The sequence below is a fragment of the Microcaecilia unicolor genome, chromosome 2 (assembly GCF_901765095.1).
Source record: "Microcaecilia unicolor chromosome 2, aMicUni1.1, whole genome shotgun sequence".
Classification (NCBI taxonomy): domain Eukaryota; kingdom Metazoa; phylum Chordata; class Amphibia; order Gymnophiona; family Siphonopidae; genus Microcaecilia; species Microcaecilia unicolor.
The window spans coordinates 17605282-17630029 of record NC_044032.1 but is presented as its reverse complement, the minus strand read 5'-3'; the positions used below and the strand labels follow the sequence as shown (position 1 = coordinate 17630029).

Sequence of the window (24748 nt, the reverse complement as noted above, 5' to 3'; positions counted from 1 at the left end):
GTTGGATAGCGATTTGGCTAAAAGTGTCATCATTAAGTTAAAAAGGGTTGGTGAGAGCAGTGATCCTTGTGGTACTCCGCATTCAGGTTTCCATGGTGTTGACGTTGTCATCATTAAGTTAAAAAGGGTTGGTGAGAGCAGTGATCCTTGTGGTACTCTGCATTCAGGTTTCCATGGTGTTGCCGTTTTTGTTTGATATCACTTGATATGTTCTTGCTGTTAAGAAGCCTTTGAACCATCTAAGTACGTTTCCTCTAATCCCGAAGTAGTCTAGGATGTTCGAGAGTATTTGGTGGCTGACCATGTCGAACGTGCTGGACATGTCAAATTGTAGGAGAAGCACGTTGTTTCCGGTTGCAATTAGTTGTTTGAATTTGGTTATGAGAGTGGTTAGAACTGTTTCAGTGCTATGGTTGGATCGAAATCCTGACTGTGATTCATGTAGTATAGTGAATTTGTTTAGGTAATTGGTAAGTTGTTTGGTTACCATACTTTCCATTAGTTTGACTACCAGGGGGATTGATGCTACTGGTCGATAGTTGGTTGAGTCGTTTAGCTTTTTCTTTAAGTCTTTGGGTATAGGGGTAAGTAGTATATTACCTTTGTCTTTGGGGAACAGTCCATGTTGTAGCATGTAGTTCATATGTGACGTAAGGTCTGTTATGAAGCGTTTGGGGGCGAGCCTTATTAGGTTGCTGGGACAGATATCCAGTTTGGAGTGGGTTTTGGAGAATTTGTTGATTGCTTGAATGACGGTTTCTTCGGTTAGCAGATCAAAGTTAGTCCAGGTTCGATCTGCAGGGTATTCGCCAGGAGTTGAATCCAGGCAGTCCATGAATTTTTCGTGATCAGTGGTATTGAGTGGTAGCGTGGATTGTAGTTTTATAATTTTGTCATTGAAGTATTTGGCAAGGTTGTCTGCTGATGGGATGTCTGTGTTGGTTGTGGTCACCGGTGTGGTGTCTATTAGTTTATTCACGAGTTGGTAGAGTTTATGTGCGTCTTTGTAGTCTGGCCCTATTTTGGTTTTGTAGTATGCTCTTTTGGTTTGTCTTATTGAGTATTTGTATTTTCTTTGCATTTGTTTCCATGCATTAAGTGTATGTTTGTCTTTCATTTTTCATTTTTTTCCATGCTCGTTCAAGTCTCCTGACTTGTGTTTTTAGTGATTTTAGTTCTTTGTTGAACCAAGGTATTGAGTTTTGTCTTCGTGTAGTTCTTTTTTGTAATGGTGCAATTTTGTCTCGTGTGTTCCTACATCTGTCGTCCCAGTTTAGTAGATAATGTTTGGAATCTGTGCTGTCCAATCATTATTGTAGATCTGTTGCCAGAATGTTACAGGGTCAATTTGGCCTCTCGTGGTGTAGGTTGTGAGTTCTTGCTTGAGGTGCATACCTTTTTTCCGCCACTGAAGGGTGGCGTTTAGTTTGTAGTGATCTGACCATGGTATGTTTGACCATTTTGTATCTGTTAATATAAGGTTTAGATCTGGGGATAGTTTGTGTGTGATAAGGTCAATTGTGTGTCCTTTGACATGGGTGGCTTGCATACTTGGCCAGCTAAGGTCCCATAGTTGGAGGAAGTCTTTGCATTCATGTGTATTGGTTGCATTAGGGTCTTTGAGGTGTATATTTATGTCCCCAATAATAAGTAGTTTGGGGTTAGAAACACAGGTATTCGATATGAAATCCATGACACTTATTGTGCCTAGGAAAGAATTTGCCTCTGTATCCCTTCTGGATATCAGTAATTTTGGGGTAAAGAGATAACTGATATGATGTCTCAGATTTGCAATGATTTATTGCAAAAGTAAATATGTCAGTACTTAGAAAATAATTATCCTTAGCAGCAAAATCTTCTATATTATAGAAATCTAACATAAAGTCCTAACAAAATCTAAATATCAGTATGTCAGAAGATCTCTCTGACGAAACGCCTAGCCAACCGGCTGGGGCCAACCCTGCAGCCACTTAAAGGGTCTATCCCCAGCACAGCTCATGTCCGCCTGCACCTGGGCATGTGCTATACATTAGCACCCTCCTCCCACCGATGGGGCCCCAACTGCCTCAGGGTGAATCTCCTGCTCTCAAGTTATCCCTGGTGATTTCTAGGTTACTGGGGCCACACTCCTAGTGGTCTCACAGTTCCTACAAAGCACTCACAGACCCAACAAACCACCAGGATTCTTAGTCCAGACAAGCAGAGTCAATAAACTAATCAGGTTTATTGTCAGAGTAGAACAGTGAACCATATACACAGGTGGAAAAGAATAGGCATTAACAGTTTTATATTTGATCCATATTCCATTATCTAAACATTTATCTGCTACCTAAATAGTACCTGGGGAGTTCAGGAACAAGATATAGCTGCTCACAGGTTATGAAATCTTAACTGTTCCCAGGGGCTTATCTGAGACAAAAAAAAAGTACTTTGCAGCTTAAGCTAACAGCTTTTGGCAGGAAGAAGAAACTGACAGTTCTGATACTGCTTTAACAAAAAAATAAGACAATCGCTATCTGCTGGCCAATTAGGAGAAATACGTGTCATTAGTAAAATAATACAGTTCATAGGGTTAGAAACTCACTGTTACGCCACAACTTCGCTTGCATTTTAAAATAGATAATATCTGGCTAAGTAACCTAGAATACCAAGAAATAATTCAACTACAGCCTTGGAACCTTCTTAACCCTGGAAGAGTGCTAGATCCAGTCTGATCTCTTGTGCATGGCAGCAGCTCCAGAATAAGTCAGGAAATATTTTATGCATTGCTCTAGTCCTCTCATTCAAAGCAGGTGGTTGGCTATGAGCACCGACTGTGCTTTATACTCTATCATAGGGCATTGCTCCTAAGAGTTATGGTAGACAAAGCTTTGTGAGGCAACCTAGAGCAAAAGCATAAAAGCCTTGTTTGACAAAAGATCTAGTGGTAAAAGCCCCACCTTTGTCTCTATAGACAAACTGCTGAAGACCCATCTCTTTAACAAGGCATACCACAAAGATCAACCAATGTGAACACACACAAATCCTCCACATATATTCAGAACTGTTTTACAATATCTGCTTGTTTTACTATTATCTTGTTCTATCATTATCATGTTGCCCAAGATCCTTCTGTAATACTAAATGTCTATTTTCTAATATATTTCTACTATTCTTGATGTATTGTAAGCCACATTGAGCCTGCAAAGAGGTGGGAAAATGTGGCATACAAATGCAATAAATAAATAAAATAAATAGACCTTTTTATTATTTTCAGTTTATCAAAATCGGTGGTTTATATATGAGAATGTCAGGATTCTGGAAGCAGGCGCTGATTGGTTAGATTAGAGCTCACTAGCACCTGCTGAGCAAATCCCAAGTCGTCTTTCAAAATCAAATCACATTAAGGCAGAGTTATGCGCTGGGAAAATGACCCATTTACATTTTCAGGCCTTCTTGTGGAAACATAGTTGCTTCAAAGTGTGTTTTCATGTGCACAGAGTTGAAAGTCCAAAGGTCTTTAGAGCAGGAACTCCACATCAATTTGGTTCATTGTATGTAGTTTATGAAATGGCAGCACATAGGTTTACGAAAGGCAGAACGTTTTTCAACAAAAAAAAGAAAGGTACCATTCCATATCATCAAGCTGATCAATCCATAGACTGGTGGGTTGTGTCCATCTACCAGCAGGTGGAGATAGAGAGCAAACTTTTGCCTCCCTATATGTGGTCATGTGCTGCCGGAAACTCCTCAGTATGTTCTCTATCTCAGCAGGTGGTGGTCACACACAGCAGCAGCTCTGGCTAGGCCTCCAAGCCTAATTTTTAGGTTTTGTTGAGTGCCTGGGGTTGAGGGCTCTTTTGAGCAAGTGCAAACCTGGTGGTGCCAGGTCCCTCCTTTTCTCCCCCCTCCCGCTGGCTCCGTTAAAAAAAAAAAAAAAAATTTTGAACGTCCTTAAAGGCATTTATTTCGACGTTTATTTAAGCGTCTATTGCAGCTACTCACTGGGACACCAGGTCGTTACAACTCGGAGCGGACAGCAGGTAATTTTTACCTTTTTATAGCGGGCAGGGGGTTCCCCGATTCTTCTCCTCGTGGCATATGGCGTCGGAGGGCGAGGGCGCAAAGGGTTGCTCCCCGGGTCGCTTGAGCGCTTCTAGAGGGGATGCGGGGGTCTTCAAGCCTGATTCACCCTTGTTGGGTGACAGTTTCGTGACCGATGAATGTCCCGGTCCTTCCTCCGGCGTGGCGGTTTTTCCCGCCATAAACGCCCATCCCCCGCTCCTCGCCTCCGCCATCTTGGCCGGCCACGCGGCTCAGACGGATTCTTCTTGGGCCGCCCTTGAGGTTGGAGACATTAATGCCATGAACGCCCTTAATTTGGGCGACGGCACAGAAGCGGCTAAAGTTAAGAGCCGCTCTTCCCGCGCGGCTCCTTCGCGGAGTTTCGCGCCGGACGCCATTTTGGATGCGCAGCATGTCTCTCCCCCGCTATTTCGAGCGCCGGTTGAGGGTGGCCGGTTGAGGGTGCGTCTAGGGCTGTTGCCCAGACTGCGGAAGTGCACAGTCTGGGGGGTTTCTCCCCCGAGTTTGTTTTGCTGCTGCATCAGGCCTTCCTCATGCACAACGCTGCCCCTGCTCCCTCGTCTGGTAAAGAGGTTGAGGTTCCCAGAGGTAAACGCCCTCGGGTTGATTCCCAGGCCTTGGAGGAATTTGTCTCCTCCGATGTAGATGAGGGCAGCGTGTCTGAGGTCTCCCAACGGTCCTTTGCGGATTCCTTGGAGGAGACGGATCCCCGCTCGGATGGAGCGGATGACCCCTCTGCAGCGCGGCTTTTTAGCCCAGAGGATTTGCCCAACCTGTTGTTACAGGCCATGGACACTTTGAAGATTTCCTCTCTGGAGGACGTCTCTCCCTCAGCCCCTGTTGGCTCTGCCATTATGCTGGGGACGAAGCGCCCGCCTAGAACCTTCCACGTGCATGATGCCATGCACACCTTAATTTCGGCTCAATGGGATGTCCCAGAAGCGAGCCTTAAAGTGGCTAGGGCTATGTCCCGCCTCTATCCTTTGGCTGTGAGTGAACGTGAGGCCTATCTGTGGCCTACCGTGGATTCTTTAATCACTGCGGTGACTAAGAAAACGGCGTTGCCGGTGGAAGGTGGCACGGCCCTAAAGGACGCCCAAGACAGAAGATTGGAGGCGGCCTTAAGGTCGTCCTTTGAGGCGGCTGCTTTAAGTTTGCAGGCCTCAGTTTGCAGCTCCTATGTGGCCAGGGCGTGCCTGACTATGGTGCAGCGGGCTTCCCCCTCGGATCATTCCTTGAGGGCTGATTGGCCGGCCCTGGAATCGGGCTTAGCCTATTTGGCAGACTTGCTGTATGATGTCTTGAGGGCCTCAGCGAAAGGCATGGCTCAGACAATCTCTGCGCGGCGGTGGCTTTGGCTGAAACATTGGTCTGCTGACCACGCCTCTAAATCCCGCCTGGCTAGGTTGCCTTTTAAAGGCAAGCTGCTCTTTGGGGTCGAGCTGGACAAAATCGTGACCGATCTCGGCACGTCTAAGGGCAAGAAATTACCAGAGGTCAGGGCTCGGGCTAGTACTCGTCCCGGTACCTCCAGAGGACGGTTGCAGGAAGCCCGTCGGTACCACCCGGGCAAGTCGGGTTCCTCTGCCCCCTCTTCCTTCAAGAGGAATTTCTCCCCCAAGCAGCATTCCTTTCGCAGAGACCGCCGTCCCGGAGGTGCTCCCTCCGGTCCTCCCCCAGGGTCTCGTACCCAATGACGGGGTCTTGGTCCACGCCCCAGTGCAGATTGGAGGACGGCTGTCCTCGTTTCTGGGCGAGTGGACCACAATAACTTCAGACGCGTGGGTGCTGGAAGTCATCAGAGACGGCTACAAACTAGAGTTCTGCCGACCCTTAAAAGACGGGTTTGTACTCTCTCCCTGCAAGTCTCCGGTCAAAGCTGTGGCAGTGCGGCAGACCTTGGACAATCTGATCCGCCTGGGCGCGGTCGTTCCGGTGCCAGAAAGTCAGCTTGGCAAGGGACGTTACTCCATTTACTTTGTGGTACCAAAGAAAGGAGGTTCTGTCCGGCCTATCCTCGACCTCAAAGGGGTCAATCGGGCCTTGAAAGTGCGGCACTTTCGCATGGAGACTCTCCGCTCTGTTATAGCGGCAGTGAAGGCAGGAGAGTTCCTGGCATCCTTGGACATCAAGGAAGCGTACCTGCATATTCCCATCTGGCCTCCTCATCAACGCTTTCTGCGTTTTGCAGTCCTGGGACGACACTTCCAGTTCAGAGCCCTCCCTTTCGGGTTGGCTACTGCTCCGCGGACCTTTTCCAAAGTAATGGTGGTCATCGCGGCCTTCCTACGAAAGGAAGGGGTACAAGTCCATCCTTATCTGGACGACTGGTTGATCCGAGCCCCCTCTTATGCAGAGTGCGGCAAAGCTGTGGACCGGGTAGTTGCTCTTTTGAGCTCCCTGGGATGGATCATCAACTGGGAGAAGAGCCAGCTGCGCCCGACTCAGTCCCTGGAGTACCTGGGAGTTCGATTCGACACCCAAGTGGGCAGAGTGTTCCTGCCAGACAATCGGATTGTCAAACTTCAGGCTCAGGTGGACCAGTTCCTAGTAGCCTCTCCCCTTCGGGCTTGGGACTATGTGCAGCTGTTGGGCTCTATGACGGCCACGATGGAAGTTGTGCCCTGGGCCAGGGCTCATATGAGACCGCTTCAACACCCTTTGCTGCAGCGCTGGACTCCGATGTCGGAGGATTATGCTGTGCGCCTTCCCTTGGACCCAGCAGTGCGCAAGGCGCTGAGCTGGTGGATGCAGACAGACAAGTTGTCTGCGGGAATGCCTCTGGTGACCCCAGAGTGGATTGTCGTCACGACGGACGCCTCGTTGTCGGGCTGGGGAGCCCACTGCTTGGGAAGGACAGCGCAGGGGCTCTGGTCTCCTGCAGAGGCAAAGTGGTCTATCAACCTCCTGGAACTCAGAGCCATTCGGTTGGCGCTTTTGGAGTTCATCCCGGTACTGGTGTTGAAGCCTGTACGGGTCCTGTCGGACAATGCCACGGCTGTGTCCTATGTCATCCGCCAGGGAGGTACCAAGAGCGCCCCTCTAGCCAAGGAGGCTATGAATCTTTGCCAGTGGGCGGAAGTGAACCTGGAGCAGCTTTCAGCGGCCCACATTGCCGGAGTCATGAATGTCAAGGCGGACTTTCTCAGTCGCCATACCTTGGAGCCCGGAGAGTGGCAGCTATCTGCTCAGGCGTTCTTGGACATCACGAAGCGCTGGGGCCAGCCGAGCCTAGATCTGATGGCGTCATCGGCCAATTGCCAAGTGCCGCGCTTTTTCAGCAGAGGACGGGACCCTCGATCCCTGGGAGTAGATGCTCTTCTCCAACAGTGGCCGACACAAGAGCTTCTCTATGTGTTCCCGCCCTGGCCCATGTTGGGCAGGGTGCTAGACCGGGTGGCAAAGCATCCCGGCAGGGTAATCCTGGTGGGTCCGGATTGGCCCAGGCGTCCCTGGTATGCGGACTTGATCAGGCTCTCAGTCGACGATCCTCTGCGGCTGTCAGTGGAGCAGGGCCTGTTACATCAAGGTCCCGTGGTGATGGAGGATCCCTCCCCCTTTGGTCTTACGGCCTGGCTATTGAGCGGCAGCGTCTGAGGAAGAAGGGCTTCTCGGACAAGGTCATCGCCACTATGCTGAGAGCGAGGAAGCGCTCTACTTCTACTGCTTACGCCAGGGTTTGGCGTATCTTTGCAGCGTGGTGTGAAGCAGGCTCACTTTCTCCCTTCACTGCTCCAATTTCTTCAGTGTTGGCGTTCCTGCAAGAAGGTCTGGAGAAAGGCCTGTCGCTCAGTTCCCTTAAAGTCCAGGTAGCGGCTCTGGCTTGCTTCAGGGGCCGCCTGAAGGGTGCTTCCCTGGCTTCGCAGCCAGATGTGGTGCGCTTTCTCAAGGGAGTTAATCACCTGCGCCCTCCTCTGCACTCAGTGGTGCCTGCGTGGAATCTCAACCTGGTACTAAGAGCATTGCAGAAGCCGCCTTTTGAACCCTTGTCGAGGGCATCTCTGAAAGACCTGACGTTGAAAGCAGTCTTTTTGGTGGCTATCACTTCAGCCAGAAGAGTTTCCGAGCTCCAGGCGCTCTCATGTCGAGAGCCTTTTCTGCAGTTCACTGAGGCAGGAGTGACTATTCGCACAGTGCCTTCCTTCCTGCCCAAGATTGTTTCTCGCTTCCATGTGAATCAGCAGCTCTGTCTCCCTTCCTTTCGTAGGGAGGACTACCCAGAGGAGTACTCTGCTCTTAAATATCTGGATGTGAGACGAGTCATCATCAGATACTTGGAAGTGACCAATGATTTCCGGAAATCGGATCATCTGTTTGTCCTGTTTGCAGGCCCTCGTAAGGGTCTGCAGGCTGCTAAGCCTACAGTGGCAAGATGGGTCAAGGAAGCCATTGCAGCGGCTTATGTGGCCGCGGGGAAGGTGCCGCCTATCCAGCTGAAGGCTCACTCCACGAGAGCTCAGGCGGCCTCGATGGCAGAGGCCGGATCCGTCTCCTTGGAAGAGATATGCAAGGCGGCAACTTGGGCTTCGGCTCATACATTCTCCAAGCATTACCGTTTGACTGTGGCTGCACGGGCGGAGGCCCGGTTTGGAGCTTCAGTGTTGAGGTCAGGGATTTCAATGTCCCGCCCTGGGTGAGTACTGCTTCGGTACATCCCACCAGTCTATGGATTGATCAGCTTGATGATATGGAAGGTAAAATTATGTATAATCATACCTGATAATTTTCTTTCCATTAATCATAGCTGATCAATCCATAGCCCCTCCCAGATATCTGTACTGTTTTTATTCTGGTTGCATTTCAGGTTCAAGTTTAGTCTTCAGTTACTTCAGAAAGACTTCGTGTTCAAGTTTTTTCACTTGGATTCTTCAAGAGTTAAGACGAGTTTGTGTTACAGTGAGCTGCTGCATTCCTCTCCCCTCCTTTTTACGGGGCTGGATTGAGACTTCAAATTCTGCCGGCACTCCCTCCCGCTTCGTGCGGCTGTAGGGCAGCTTTGTACCCCTCCCGCTTCGGCGGTGTTAGGGTCAGTCAGCTCCTCCCGCGGTTGCGGTTGCAGGATAAGCCAGATCCCCCCGCATCGGCGGGTGTGGTGTCCCTCCCCCGCTCCGCGGGGATGAGCTGGACGGATTCCCCTCCCCCACTTGTGTGGGGATGAGCTGGGTTAATTCCCCTCCCCCGTTTCGGCGGTGGTGAGCTGGGCAGAGTGTCCCTTCGTGGGTGTAATTCTCTAAGTGCTGAGTCCTGCGGATGGAGCTTTGATATAGACATACTGAGGAGTTTCCGGCAGCACATGACCACATATAGGGAGGCAAAAGTTTGCTCTCTATCTCCACCTGCTGGTAGATGGACACAACCCACCAGTCTATGGATTGATCAGCTATGATTAATGGAAAGAAAATTATCAGGTATGATTATACATAATTTTACCTTACTCTCTCACATGCAGGGCCCTCAAGGGGTGCGTTGCATCAGTCAAGTGCCCTTCTTTGATTTTAACAGAATTGTTTTTCAACTGGTTTTATTTAATTTGGAAATTCCACATAGGTTCATGTGCCTTCAAAACAATGTTTCTGTTGATATGCTATTTGTATTTCTTTCTTTTTGTCTTTTGGGTTCCTTGGCTTTTGTGGCTCTTGCTTTTTTTTTTTTTTTATTATTCTTGTGCATGAATCTTGCCTCTCTATCCTCCTTTTGATAGAAATGGTGGGAATTAGCAGCAGCCTGGTAAGGAGCTGGAAGCACTTCTGCTTGTGCCACCCCATAAACTGAGGCACCCTAGGTAATCACCTAGTTCTCTCAACAGTTGAACCAGTCCTTCTAGTTGTGCAAGGGTATGGTAAAAGGTAGAAGCTTTGATTGATGATAAGATGTATACCAGAAGGAAAGAGGTTGAGAAATGAATGACAATCCTATATAATAATTTGCACCTCCAAAGTTACATGTCTGGCTGTCTGGGTTTGTAACATCTCCTGACGTCAGCCAGCCTCCAGCGTTCCATTTCCCCTCACTGTCCCACCCTCGCGTCAAGACGTAATGACGTCAGAGGGTGGAACAGTGAGAGGGAAGGGAACGCTGGAAGCAAGCTGACGTCAGGAGGGATGTTACGAACAGAACGGAAGCCAGCGCCAGCCAGAGAACGTTCGGGTACAAATCGAGGGGAGGAGAGAATCGCGGGACATCGAGGGGAGGGAGGGCAGGGCAGAGGAGAATTGATGGATGGGATGGGAGGACAGTAGAGGAGAGAATCGCGGGACACGGGATGGGAGGTCAGGGAAGAGGAGAATCGCTGGACATGGAGGAGAGGGAAGAATCTCTGGACATGGAGGGGAGGGGAGAGAGGAAAAAAAAGCTTACATGACAGCCTTCCTAGGGCCCATTTCATTGTTGAGGAAATGGGCATGGTTCCACTAGTTAACAATAAATGGTACAATTTTCATTGAAGCAGCAGCTAAGGTTGAATGGATGAATTTACTATTTCAGTAGGATGTACAGCAATGCTTGTCAGTTTTTAATGGCTATGACCCCATGATAGCAGCCAAATAAAATTGTGACTTGCTGGAGGTTGAGAATAATGATACCTCTAGGAAGAGACCACTCAGGTCTTAACCCCAAATGTGGGTTTTATGACTCCGTTTGGGGTCCTAGCCCATGATTTAGGAAACTCTGGTGTATAATATTTGCTCGAAAAGTAATCTTGAGAGACTTTTATGAAATGATTTGAATTTCAGCTGTTATTTACATATCAACTTTTTTTGAAGCACTTGGAATATAGCATTAATTGTGAAGTGAAAATAGCTGATGGCACTTAACTTTCTTCATTTTCTGAGGTCCATAATTAATCCTTGTTGTATAGAGCATAAGTCACTGGAGTACCTTGTTTTTCAGACACTTTGCTTGTTTGTCATCTAAGTACATGTGCCCTGGAGTACCAGCAGTAATGAGCACCCTACTGGCCAACATCAATGCCTATTATGCACACACAACAGCGTCCACTAATGTATCTGCCTCAGATCGCTTTTCAGCCTCCAATTTTGGGGTATGTTTCATAGTGTTGTATTTTGATTAATGTTGTATTTATCCATTTTGAATGTAACGTGATAAAATAGACGCAAATATTTATAAGAATACTTTTGAACACATTAAAAGCATTCCATAGCTTAAAGGTCAAGGGTTCTGCTGGAATAAGTAATCAAACAGGCTTTTAATGCTTACATTTTGTATTGCTGCCAATATATAATTATTATAAAAAGCAATTACTGATGTAACAAGAAAAGTCTTATCTTTCTGTTTTCTTTAATCTTTGTCTTCTCTGTGATTACCTTTAAGTTTGAAACAATTATTATAATTGGTTACAGCTGCCAGCTTACAGGACATTCAGGTGACCAAGATTTTATATAGGTTAAATTAAATTGTATGGATTGCATTTCCTACTCAAAAGTGCAATCCAAAGCAGTTTACAACAAAAAAAAATAGTAGACACAGAACCCCATTTTACATAGAATGTAGAGATCAATATTGAGATATCCAGGTTGGGACGTGCTCAATTGCAGTGGCATTTTAGAAGTGGCTCTGCTAATGTAGAGCCTTTTCGAAAATACCTGCAGGAGTATTAGCTGGCAAGGGCAGTGGAAGAAGCTATTTTACAAAAATATATGTTGAAAAAATGCACATGGAAGTGTCGAATGTCCAGGTGAAAGTGGTGGTTTTACTGCTTCCACGTGTGAATGGTACCCATAGCTGTCCCATTTCACAAATACACAGTTAGAACTTGGTAATAGCGGAATATAATAATTCTAAGTGGATTACATTAAGAGAAAGGGTTGTACATCTCAATTTTTCCAAAAAAGAATATATTAGCAGTACCCAAAACATACATCCGGAATAAATAAGTTTTGATCTTTGTCTTAAAACAGTCAAAACAAGGTAGAGATCTAATACTATCCGGAAGCGATGACCAGAGGGTTGCCGCTTGTTAAGGGATAGCTGTTTGAAATAATTTTCAGTAACACACACCCTTTGTGAAAAATTACAAGAGGGCATTACAAGACTTAAGCAAGTGCAAAGTGATGCATATGGAAAAGAGGAATGCGAATTATACCTACGTGATGCAAAGTTCCACATTAGGAGACACTGACCAGTAAAGGGATCTAGGTATCATCGTTGATGTTACGTTGAAACTCTCTGCACAGTGTGCAGCAGCGGCTAACAAATGTTAGATGATATTAGGGAAAGGAATGGAAAACAAAAATGAGGACGTTACAATTCCTTTGTATTGCTCCATGGTGCGACTGAATCTTGAATAATGTGTGCAATTCTGGTCACCACATCTCAAAAAAGATATAGTAGAATTAGAAAAGGTACAGAGAAGGGTGACAAAAATCATAGAGGATGGGACGACTTCTCTATGAGGAAAGGCTTAACGCGGCTAGGGCTGTTCAACTTGGAGAAAAGACGTCTGAGAGGAGAAGATATGATAGAGGTAGATAAAATGAGGAGTGGAACGGGTAGACGTGAATTAGTTGATTACTCTTTCCAAAAATACTAGGACTGGGGGGTGTGCTATGAAGCTACAAAGTAGTAAATGTAAAACGAATCGGAGGAAATATTTACTCAGTGTAATTAAACTCTGGAATTCATTATCAGAGAATGTAGTAAAAACAGCTTAGCGGGGTTTAAAAAAGGTTTGGATAACGTTTGATTTTTGAAAGGGGTTTTGTACCTTTGGCCTCTGATCTAGAGGATGTGTTTCCCTCTGTTTGCTTTGTGAGAAAGATACTGAAGAGTAAGTGGCTGCTAGATGCCCTTTGTAGGGCAGGGCTCACACATTCTTGTTCTAAATCTCTGAGGGGCATAACCCAAAGCAAATTAGCTGAATTTATGTCAGGAACCAGTGTTTGTTAGCACTGAGTGAACACTGTATTCTGTATTGCTCTCTGAAACTGTTCTGAAGAAAATCTAGATCAAATAAATTTCTGCTCAATTTTTGTAAGGATTGTTGTAGGAAGTTTTCATTTTATTATTTTTATTATGTTTTTATGCTACGCACGTGGCTTTGGACTGTCTATTTTCAAGGCTGACAGTGTGGGTTGTGAGTCTGTTTTTTTTTTTTTTATATAAAAGCAAATGAAAATATATATGGACTACAAATTGAGTAGTATTTCAGTTTGATGTTTGGTTGTGGGGTCTTTGTGTCAGTGTAAGGTGCTGGTACCGATTTAAGGGGTTTTGTTCATTTTTGTTGGAAAGTGAAATATTTCCATTCCGTTCATTATGGAAAAAAAAAAAAGAGGAAGTACATATAACTGTTAAAATGGTGAATCCCAAATATAACCAATAAAGCAATTGTAACGTAAATATTGCAAAGCTTCAGCTGGAATGCTTCTAAAAATATGTACCTTGAAATAAAAGCTAAGCTTAGATTATACTTAAAATATCTTCTTAGTCACTGCAGCACATGTAGCTACTACTACTTAACATTTCTAGAGCATTACTAGGGTTATGCAGCGCTGTACAGTTTAACAAAAAGGACAGTCCCTGCTCAAAAGAGCTTACAATCTAATGGGCGAAATATCAGGTGGGGGCAGTCTAGATTTCCTGAATAGAGGTATGGTGGTTAGGTGCCGAAGGCGACATTGAAGAGGTGGGGGCTTTGAGCAAGGCTTTGAAGATGGGCAGGGAGGAGGCCTGACGTATGGGCTCAGGGAGTTTATTACAGGCATGGGGTGAGGCGAGGCAGAAAGGGCGGAGCCTGGAGTTGGCGGTGGTGGAGAAGGGTACTGAAAGGAGGGATTTGTCTTGAGAGCGGAGGTTACGGGTAGGAACGTAAGGGGAGATGAGGGTAGAGAGGTAAGGAGGGGCTGCAGATCGAATGCATTTGTAGGTTAATAGGAGAAGCTTGAACTGTATGCGGTACCTGATCGGAAGCCAGTGAAGTGACTTGAGGAGAGGGGTGATATGAGTATATCGGTCCAGGTGGAAGATAAGACGTGCAGCAGAGTTCTGAATGAACTGAAGGGGGGATAGATGGCAAAGTGGGAGGCCAGTGCGGAGTAGGTTGCAGTAGTCGAGAGGTAATGAGAGAGTGGATGAGAGTTCGGGTGGTAGCTCACTCAAGCTTTACTTATCCACAACTGGTATAACTTCCATGGGTGCAGAATGAGGAGTGCGTGAGTCAGGGAAGCCTAGTGAGGCCAATTAACATTTAAAAAAGAAAAAAACCTCTAGAAGACCTGCACATGCCACCAACCTGACAGGAAGAAATGGTAGTGACCCATGTAGAGTTGACTTGAAAGAATCCAACTGAGGCTCTTGCCTTACTTCTTTTATCATTGCTATAAAGCCCCTCTTTTCTTCACATCATTTTTCCCAGAGCTTGAAGGGCTATACCTGCTTCCCAAATATGCCCTTCTTTCATCACTCTGTACTTACAGTCCTTGATAATACATAGGATACACTTTCCTGAATCTTTGCAACCTGACTAAAAGAATGAGATGCATATTACCTTGAGAGATTTTTAAAAATATTAATAGTTTGATAGTGGAGAATATGAATACAACTGTTCTATATAATTTATGTCTATATATACTAAATAGACTTAGCAGACCTTTGGGACAAATGTGTGACAGTTTATCAAACTATAAAATTTGAAACCACAGTTTAGTATGTTTGTGAAAACTGCTTTATTTCTTGGTTGTGTTCCTTTCTGCCTTGACATATTGTGGGTTTTCATTCATTTTATTTTCTAATTAAAAATAAAATGTGTGTGCTGTTTTATTATAACTAATTTTATAATTAAATGTCTTCCTTTAATACACAGAAAGAAAGATTTGTGAAACTTCTAGATCAGTTGCACAATTCCTTACGAATAGATCTCTCCACATACAGAGTGAGTATTAATAAATTGAAGAGTATAGCCAGCATAGGTCAGTAAGGGACTCATTCAGACTGCCTGGTCCTGTATTTTGCCTACATTTAGATGTGACCGTTTATGCCAGATGAATGACAGGCATAAATGGGCCTAAGAGCACCATGCAATATTCGTAACTCATAGTATTCTATGTTACACATGTAAGTTGGGGACCATGCCCATCCCATGCTCCGCCCACATGTATGCCCCCTTGTAGTTATGCACTAAGGCACTTACCTGCCACCTGAAAAAAACAGTTCACACCACCATGGAAATTGCAGTGGTTTCATTTGTCAGTGAGCAGGGATTTGGTGTATGCTAGAGAGTGGAAGTGGTCTAGTGGTTAGAGCAATAGGCTGAGAACCAGGTAAGCCAAGCAAATTACGGGGAAACAGCAGCACAAAAACAGTATGTAGAGCCACAGACAGAACAGCGAAGGTATGTTCTGATATAGGAACATTCTTGGGGTATGAGCCCTGACATTTACACAGTTCATTCTGCAGTGAACTCACAGGGGAACCACAGCATATTTTAAGACCCCTTCAAATTTGGGGCACCCATGGAATGGCTTGGCAGGAATGCCCAAGCTCCACCAGCTGATGCATTCTGATGCCCGAGCCCTGAGGAAGTCAGCAGCGTGCTTCAGCCACTGACCACCCCTGCACATGCTCATTTCAACAACTGAGCATCAGGGGCGTATCTGGACTCCGGCGGTAGGGGGGGCCAGAGCCAGAGGGAGGAGGCACATTTTAGCCCCCCCCCCCCACCCCCCCCCCCCGCCATTGTCAGAGCCCCCACTGCCACCAATGACTCTCTCCACCTCCCTCCCGCCGCCAATCCTCCCCCCGCTTCCGTTGCTTACCTTTGCTGGCGGGGGGCCCCAACCCCCGCCAGCCGAGGTCCGCTTCCACCTGCCGCTGCCTTAAAAACTACTTCTTCAGCCGGCGGGGGACCCCAAACCCCCGCCAGCTGCCCCGAGGTGTTTAAAGTTCATCTTCGGCCTCCGTGGCCGTGCTGCTGTTGATAGGAGCTGTTGAATACACTTCGGAGTCTGACGTCGCAGCACGTACAATGTACAACGACGTCAGACTCCGAAGTGTATTCAACAGCTCCTATCAACAGCAGCATGGCCACGGAGGCCGAAGATGAACTTTAAACACCTCGGGGCGGCTGGCGGGGGTTTGGGGTCCCCCGCCGGCTGAAGAAGTAGTTTTTAAGGCAGCGGGAGGTGGAAGCGGACCTCGGCTGGTGGGGGTTGGGGTCCCCCGCCAGCAAAAGTAAGCAACGGCAGCGGGGGAGGGTTGATGGCGGTAGGGGGGTCCAGGGCAAAATCTGCGGGGGCCCAGGCCCCTGAGGCCCCACGCAGATACGCCCCAGCTGAGCATGTGCAGGAGTGTAAGCGTTAGTGGCAGAAGCATGCCGCTGATCTCCTTGCTGCACAGGCAACATGGAGCTTGGACAGTGGATTGCTTCAGTTGGCGGGGCTTGGGCATCTTTGTCAGCAAAGGTAGGACTCCTTGACGATGGCGTCCGGGGAGGAGGGAGAAGACCTGAGAGGAAATGTGTGGCCTAGGGGTGCCATGAAAAAATTGCTACTAAGAGCAACATGAACAGAGAAAGTTTGAGAACCATTGCTATAGGGTAGAAAAACAAAAGTTAGTTCACTACAACCCTTTGAGTCAGCACTGACAAAGCTTGTAGCCTCCCAGACACTCTGCTGCTAATCAATTTTACCTTCTTTGTGTCTGCACTGACAAAGCTTGTAGCCTCCCAGACACTCTGCTGCTAATCAATTTTACCTTCTTTGTGTCTGCACTGACAAAGCTTGTAGCCTCCCAGACACTCTGCTGCTAATCAATTTTACCTTCTTTGTGTCTGCACTGACAAAGCTTGTAGCCTCCCAGACACTCTGCTGCTAATCAATTTTACCTTCATAGCCTTTCAGAAAACCTGGTGATGCTGATGCCTGTGGTACTGCTGGGATTTTTAAAAAATCTCCTATGAATCTCTTTATCTTACATTCTGCCGATCCCAACATCCATTGCTTAAACAGGGGAGTACAGTGATATGAATGCTTAAATATGTTTCACTATACCGTGTTTTGTGTTCTACTCTCTTTTAGCAACTGAGGATTCCCCTTAAAGATGTACTGATTTCACAGAATAAGAGAGGATGGATTTTGATATCTTCTTAGTCTTCCAGGCTCCCCCTTGTTTGGTACCTTTGCTGTATTATAGGACTGAATCTTTGTTTTAATAAATTGCTTTAACATATATGGCTTACTTCTGTGTCAACAGAACAATTTTCCAGCCAGTAGCCCTGATCGTTTGCAGGATTTGAAATCCACAGTGGACTTGCTAACTAGCATCACATTTTTTAGAATGAAGGTAAGGATTCTATATTAAAAAAAAAAAAAAAAAATTATTCCCATTAGAGGCAATTTTCAGACCTTGTACATAGCTGTAAAGTTTGAAAATACTTTTCACCCACAAATTTATCACTACTTTTCAAGACTGGGAAAAGTACAGAGAATAATGTTATACGTAACAGGATTGTTGTAAAAAATAATTTACAAAAGGTAACTATTTTGTGCCTGCAACAAACAAGTAAATCTTCTGTGAATGACAGTTAATATATGTTTCCAAAAACACATATAATACCAAAACTTTTGAAAAGCACAAAACAAATGGAAAGTGCCTTTATGAACGTACCTTTTTCAGTATTTAATTGAAGGGCTTCCAAAACCCTCTAAGTCCAGTGCAACTAATATGGATTTAGTGGGGTTTTGAAATAAGTCCTTGAATTGCTATTACAGCATCTAGTCCTGAGGACTTCATAAAAGACCTTTAATCATGGCATAGAAAAATGGTACTGTCAACTTGAAAGTCCAGCTTTCAGTTATAGTCTCATTTGTTACTCACCAGGTTTAGCCATAATAGCAGTTCAACATTATAAGATAGTATTTTTAAGTCAGCAAACATTATTCATACCAGCACACAGCCAATAAAATAAAATTTCACATCTAAGACTAAAAAAGGTTTGTCATAACAAATAGTGAACTATAAAAACAGATGGAATATAATAGGCAACTGAATAAGGATCAATTATAAAACTATGTAAACATTTTATCACTACCTGGTAGTGCCTAGTAAGTACAGGAAATATAGCTGCTCATAAGTTACAGAATATAACTGCTCACAGGATCTCATGTCTTTCTCTCTCTACTGCCAAACTGAGACTGGAGAAAAATCAAGTATTTCCAGACTGAATTTGAGCTCCTGGGCCAATCAGAGCCCAGAACAGCATTTTTTAAAATTAGCTGGCCACATCACTGCAGGTTACCTCCTTTTGGTGTTAAACTAAAGAAGGAACAGTCATTTCTCTGTAATAGCTTTAAACATAAAACATGCACCACCTGCTGGCTAAACTAGAGAAATACACTAAGAAATAATACAGTTTACAGGCTTACAAACCCACTGTTTTGTCATACTTATCAACAAATTTCGTTCGTCACCCTCCTAGAAAGGGGTCAGTCAAGCCCTGTGATGAATGAGGGTTAACTAATTCTGTGTGTGTGGGGGGGGGGGGGGGACTTTAATGCTACTGTAAATCCTAGATCGTTCTGGGATTGCTACTGGGTTGGACTTTTGACATCTATTATTATTATTATTTATTGCATTTGTACCCCACATTTTCCCACCTTTTTGCAGGCTCAATGTGGCTTACAGAGTGTTATTATGATGTAGTCATTACATGATCTTAAATACAATCGATAATAGGCTAAGGTAGATGAGGATTTAGATGGGAAGGTGTTAGGTAAGGTCGTGTGAGAGGTGTTTTTTGATGAACTTGAGTGGTTTAGGAATGATTTGTTTCATTAAGGATGTCTATTGTAGGCTTTGTTAAATACATCTCTTCATGTGTCTTCAACGATTTGCGAAAGTTGGTTAGATTGTCCATGGTTTTCAGGGTCATGGGTAATGCGTTCCATTTCTGTGTGCTTTTGTACTCGAAAGTAGTGGCATATGACTGTATTTAATTCCTTTACAGCTGGGGAAATTCAGATTGAGGTATTTGTGGGCCGATCTTTTGGCGTTTCTGGGCGGTACGTCCACTAGGGTTAACATATAGAGTGGGGCATCTGTGTGGATGATTTTGTGAATGGTTGTGCAGATCTTGAACTCAATTTGTTCCTTGAGCGGGAGCCAGTGCAGTTTCTCTCTTAGGGGCTTCGCACTTTCGTATTTAGTTTTTCCAAAAATGAGTCTGGCTGCGGTGTTCTGGGCTGTTTGTGGAGTTTTTTAATGGTCTGTTCTTTACAGCCTGCGTACAAGGTGTTACAGTAGTCCAAGTGACTTATCACTAATGACTGTACTAGGGTGCGGAAGATGTTTCTTGGGAAAAAAGGTTTTATTCTTTTGAGTTTCCATATCGAGTAGAACATTTTTTTCGTTGTATTCTTCACATGGGTATCTAGTGTGAGTTTGCGATCAATAGTGACTCCAAGAATTTTCAGATTTTCTGAAATAGGAAGTGTACAGTATGGTGTGGTTACAGTAGGGTAGTTGTTTGTATTATATTGGGAAGTGAGAACTAGACATTGAGTTTTTTTCTGCGTTAAGTTTTAACTGGAATGATTCCGGCCAAGAGTGCATGATTTGGAGGCTCTGGTTGATCTCGTTGGTTATTTCGTTTGTCACTTTTGAACGGAATGTAGATCGTGACATCATCAGCATATATGTAGGGGTTAAGGTTTTGATTGGCTAGAAGTTTGGCTAGTGATATCATCATTAGGTTGAAAATAGTTGGTGAAAGGGGGGATCCTTGAGGAATTCCACATTCCGTTATCCAAGGTGGTGATCTGTCAGTATTTGTTGTTACTTGGTAGGATCTGGTGGTGAGGAATCCTTCAAACCATTTGAGAACTGGGCCTCCGATTCCGAAGTATTCTAATAGGTGTAGTAATATTCCATAATCCACCATGTCGAAAGCACTGGACATGTCAAATTGTAATACGAGTATGTTCTTGCCGGTTGCAATTGTTTTTTTGAATGAATTCATTGCAGACACTAGTACAGTTTCAGTACTATGATTTGATCGAAATCCTGATTGAGACTCATGTAGAATTGAGTGTTTGGTTAGATATTCCGTGAGTTGTTTCGTCACTATGCCTTCCATCAATTTTGTTATGAGCGGGATAGAGGCAACTGGTCGGTAGTTGGTTAGGTCCATTGTGCTTTTCTTGGCATCTTTTGGCAGCGGAGTGAGAAGGTTATTTCCTTTATCCGTGGGGAAGAGACCATTTAGGAGTCTGTAGTTTACTTGGTTCGTGAGGTCTCTCTCTCATGTGCTTGGGGCTATGTGACCCCTGGCGGCTCTCACATCCTGGAAGTCATGACTTCACTTTTTATTCATCCACCCATGATTCCTATTCTCGTATCAATTATATTCTCTTGGACTCAAGACTGGAGGCTATGGCCCCTCTATCTGACATCAGTAACATTACTCTGTCAGACAGTGCCCCCGTATGGGTATCCCTCTCCACACTGAGGGAGAAAGACATAGATCAATGTTGGACTCTAAATTCCTGTTACAGGATGATGAGGTTGTAGGTAGATATCGGGTTTTGTTAAGACTACCTGAACCTCAACATCAACTCTGGGCCTTTACTGGGAATTGTCTGGGACGCCCTGAAGGCAGTATCTTGGGGGTTCTTTCTTCAACAGGCCAGTAAACATACCTGTCTTGACACTGTTTCCCAGTTGGAATTTTGTCATAAAGCTACAGGTTCGGCGTCTGTGTTGTACGACGCGTGGGTGGCTAGACTGCAGTTAGATAAAATTCACTCTGAACAACTGCACTTTGTGCAATCACGGTGTAAAATGCAGCACTATGAGCGTACTAAGAAAGCAAGTAGATTGCTAGGTCTTAGACTTTGAGCCCAATGGGCTGAGCGCTCTGTACTTAGCTAGCAGGATGGAAAAGGCAATTTATTAACTAAATCTTCTTTGATTTGTAGCCATTTTCAGGAATTTTACCAATCGTACTCTAAGGACACCTCCATTAGTCCTTATGCCATAGATGCTTACTTGGAGACATGTCACCTTCCTTCACTCACTGATGAACAGCATAATGATTTAGATGCCCGGTTACATTGAAAGAAGTTCAGCATTGTATCAAGGCACTTCCAACGGGCAAATCGCCAGGGTTAGATGGAATTCTTTTTTACAAACAATTTGCTGTGAAACTAGCTCCTCTTTTGACATCTTCTTAATGAGGTTCGTTCTGGTGAGGTGTTAACCCCCTTCAGTGATGGAAGCCTGGATCGCTGTTGTTCCAAAACCAGACAAAGACCATACTGAATGTGCTTCATACCGACCTATCTCAGTTCTCAATACTGATGTTAACTACTTGCCAAGGTTTTGGCCAATCGCTTAGCCCATGGTATTACCCTCAATAATCCACCCTAGACCAAGTGGGGTTTGTAGCCCACCTCCAGGCAATGGATAACATTTGTCGGATGATTGAACTCCTTTATTTTATGTAAAAAGAATTGAAGCGGTGCAAAGAAAAGCTACGAGAATGGTATGAGATTTGCGTTACAAGATGTATGAGGAGAGACTTGCTGAACTTAACATGTATACTCTGGAGGAAAGGAGAAACAGGGGTGATATGATACAGACGTTCAAATATTTGAAAGGTATTAATCCGCAAATGAGCCTTTTCCGGAGATGGGAAGATGGTAGAACGAGAGGACATGAAATGAGATTGAAGGGGGTCAGACTCAAGAAAAATGTCAGGAAGTATTTTTTCACGGAGAGAGTAGTGGATGCTTGGAATGCCCTCCCGCGGGAGGTGGTGGAAATGAAAACGGTAACGGAATTCAAACATGCGTAGGATAAGCATAAAGGAATCCTGTGCCGAAGGAATGGATCCTCAGGAGCTTAGTCAAGATCGGGAGGCGGGGCTGGTGGTAGGGAGGCGGGGATAGTGCTGGGAAGACTTGTACGGTCTGTGCCAGAGCCGGTGGTTGGGAGGCGGGGCTGGTGGTTGGGAGGCGAGGATAGAGCTGGGCAGACTTGTACGGTCTGTGCCAGAGCTGGTGGTTGGGAGGCGAGGATAGAGCTGGGCAGACATACGGTCTGTGCCAGAGCCAGTGGTTGGGAGGCGGGGATAGTGCTGGGCAGACTTATACGGTCTGTGCCCTGAAGAGCACAGGTACAAATCAAAGTAGGGTATACACAAAAAGTAGCACAAATGAGTTATCTTGTTAGGCAAACTGGATGGACTGTGCAGGTCTTTTTCTGCCGTCATCTGCTATGTTACTATGTTAACATGACCAGATTCTGATGTGCCTTCTCGGTCTAGATGCAGAAAAGGCATTTGATCACGTTTACTGGCAGTTTATGTATAAAGAATGGAGCGCTTTGGGCTGGGTTCTCATTTCTGTGGGTAGATTCATGCTTTTTATTCTTCTCCAAGGACTCGTATGTGAATTAACAGTGGGAACTCCGCATTCTTTTCCTTAACCAGAGGAATTCTCCAGGGGTGTCCCCTTTCATCTTTGTTTGCTGTGGTAATGGAGCTCTTTGCAGTCTCTGTTCGGTCGGACCCCAACATTTTGGGTATCTCCATGGTGGGCAGGGACTACAAACTGGCACTTTTCGCAGATGACGTTCTCTCTCTAGCTCTCTTGTTACTTTTCCTAATCTCATGCAAGCCCTTGCGCATTACTTAGTGGTCAAAGAAACGGCCGCAGCTACCTCGCGCTTTTCTCTACCGGGATAGATGAAGGGGTGGTTTGGGTGTTACTAACATTTTTTGGTACTATTGGGTGGCTAGGCACAGGCTGCATTGGAGTGGTATCAGGTGCTTTCCCATAAATTATGGGTCCATTTGGAATAAGCATCAGTGGGTTCTCGGCCTTTGGGCGCTTTGATGTGTCTTCCCTGTAAGCATCAGCTCTTAGGGGTTCCTTTTGCCAGTCAATTTCTGTCACTTTACACTATTGGGGTAGTTTTTTTTGCTTCTTCGGACCAGGTTCTGTCCCAGCTTACTCCTGTTGCATTTAATCCTATGTTTCCGCCGGGCTTAACCTCTGGACCATTTTGATGGGCCTCACTGGGTCTTATGGGGCCATATGTTTGACCAGGAGACCCGTTACCTCTCTCCTCTATATTGGAAGAATTTTCTTTGACACCCCAGGATAGATTTGCATACATACAACTATCTTCCTTTCTCTGTTTCCCTGCATTCCAAGATCTTTAAGGAGAATATTTACTTAGAAGACCTATGTAAGGATTCACATAGTACTAGGAGGTTAATCGTTTGTCTCTGTAGCTATATGTAGTTGAGTTCTACTTATACATTACATCGTGTATATTGGCAGCGAGAGCTAAGGCTGGGGTTAGCCGATGATGATGGAACTCTTTGGAAAAAGCCTTATTAAAGGTCTCTGTTCCATTTAAGGAAAATGCTTTAAAAGTTATGTATAGAGAGTATCTTACTCCTCCTACTTGTCTTCAGCACATTTTTCCAGGCAAATCAGCTAAATGCTGGAGGGGATGTGGAGAAATTGGCACCAAGGGACATAATTGATGGCTATGTATTAAAGGTCAGGCATTTTGGAGGGCGATCCAGCATCTGCTTCAACACTGGCTGGACTGTTCAATCCCCTGGTCACCAATATTCTTTTTGTTTCCCAAGAAGATACCTGGACTGAAACAACCTCAAGCTTTATTAATAAAACACGCCGTGTGTGCTGCTCGAGTTACTCTAGCTGCACACTAGAAACAGCAATCTGCACCTTCTTTGGTGAAGTGGATTAATAAGCTTTGGTACATCTGTGACATGGAGCGGCTGTTGGCGATATGGCCAAAACAATTATCTAAATGGGAGGCCATTTGGGAGCCTTTTCTATGATATTGTGCAGCATGACTACTATCATCCTTTTCTCTTAAGATTCGCCCATCAATCCTTAGACATACCAGTGGAGACATGGTTGGGGGGGGGGGGGGAGGTAGGGGGTGGCTGTGGGTTTTGGAAGTTCTCTATTCATCTGGGGATAAAACCTGTTCAAAAAAATGAGGAGTTATCACTGTTGTACAGTAGTAGCTGGGGATAGAGACCAGTACCCTATTGATATTTTTATCTTGTTCTGTCTTTGTGATATTACTACTACTTCTAATCATTTCTATAGCACTACTATAGTGAAAAACACGACGAAAAAGATGTTCTACTCCATGTGGAAACTCAAGAGTAAAACCGTTCTTCCCGAGATACATCTTCCGTACCCTGGTACAGTCAATGGTAATAAGTCATCTGGACTACTGCAACGCACTGTACGCTGGCTGTAAAGAACAGACTATCAAAAAAAACTCCAAACTGCCCAGAATACTGCAGCTAGACTCGTATTTGGAAAATCCAAATATGAACGTGCAAAACCCTTAAGAGAGAAACTTCACTGGCTCCCACTTAAGGAACGAATTGCATTCAAGGTCTGCACGATTGTACACAAAATCACTCACGCAGACACCCCAATATACATGCTAAACCTCGTGGACCTACCTCCCAGAAATGCCACAAGATCATCCCGCAAATTTCTCAACCTGCACTTCCCCAGCTGTAAAGGACTAAAATACAAGCTGATGCTTGCCACTACCTTCTCTTACATGAGCACGCAGTTATGGAATGCACTACCTACAGACCTGAAAACAATCAACGAAATAACCATCTTTCGCAAATCCCTGAAGACATACTTCTTCAACAAAGCCT

At 45.2% G+C, this 24748-nt stretch overlaps 1 protein-coding gene across 3 annotated transcripts in view; it reads left to right on the top strand.

Moving 5' to 3' along the window:
• UNC13B (unc-13 homolog B) overlaps positions 1 to 24748 on the top strand; it is a 763085-nt gene that overhangs the window by 562293 nt on the left and 176044 nt on the right. For all 3 annotated transcript variants that reach the window (XM_030192818.1, XM_030192817.1, XM_030192819.1), the window contains 3 exons: positions 10954 to 11104; positions 14885 to 14953; positions 17272 to 17361. In XM_030192818.1, the coding sequence (XP_030048678.1) occupies positions 10954 to 11104; positions 14885 to 14953; positions 17272 to 17361 (310 nt within the window). The remainder of the gene's footprint in view (positions 1 to 10953; positions 11105 to 14884; positions 14954 to 17271; positions 17362 to 24748) is intronic.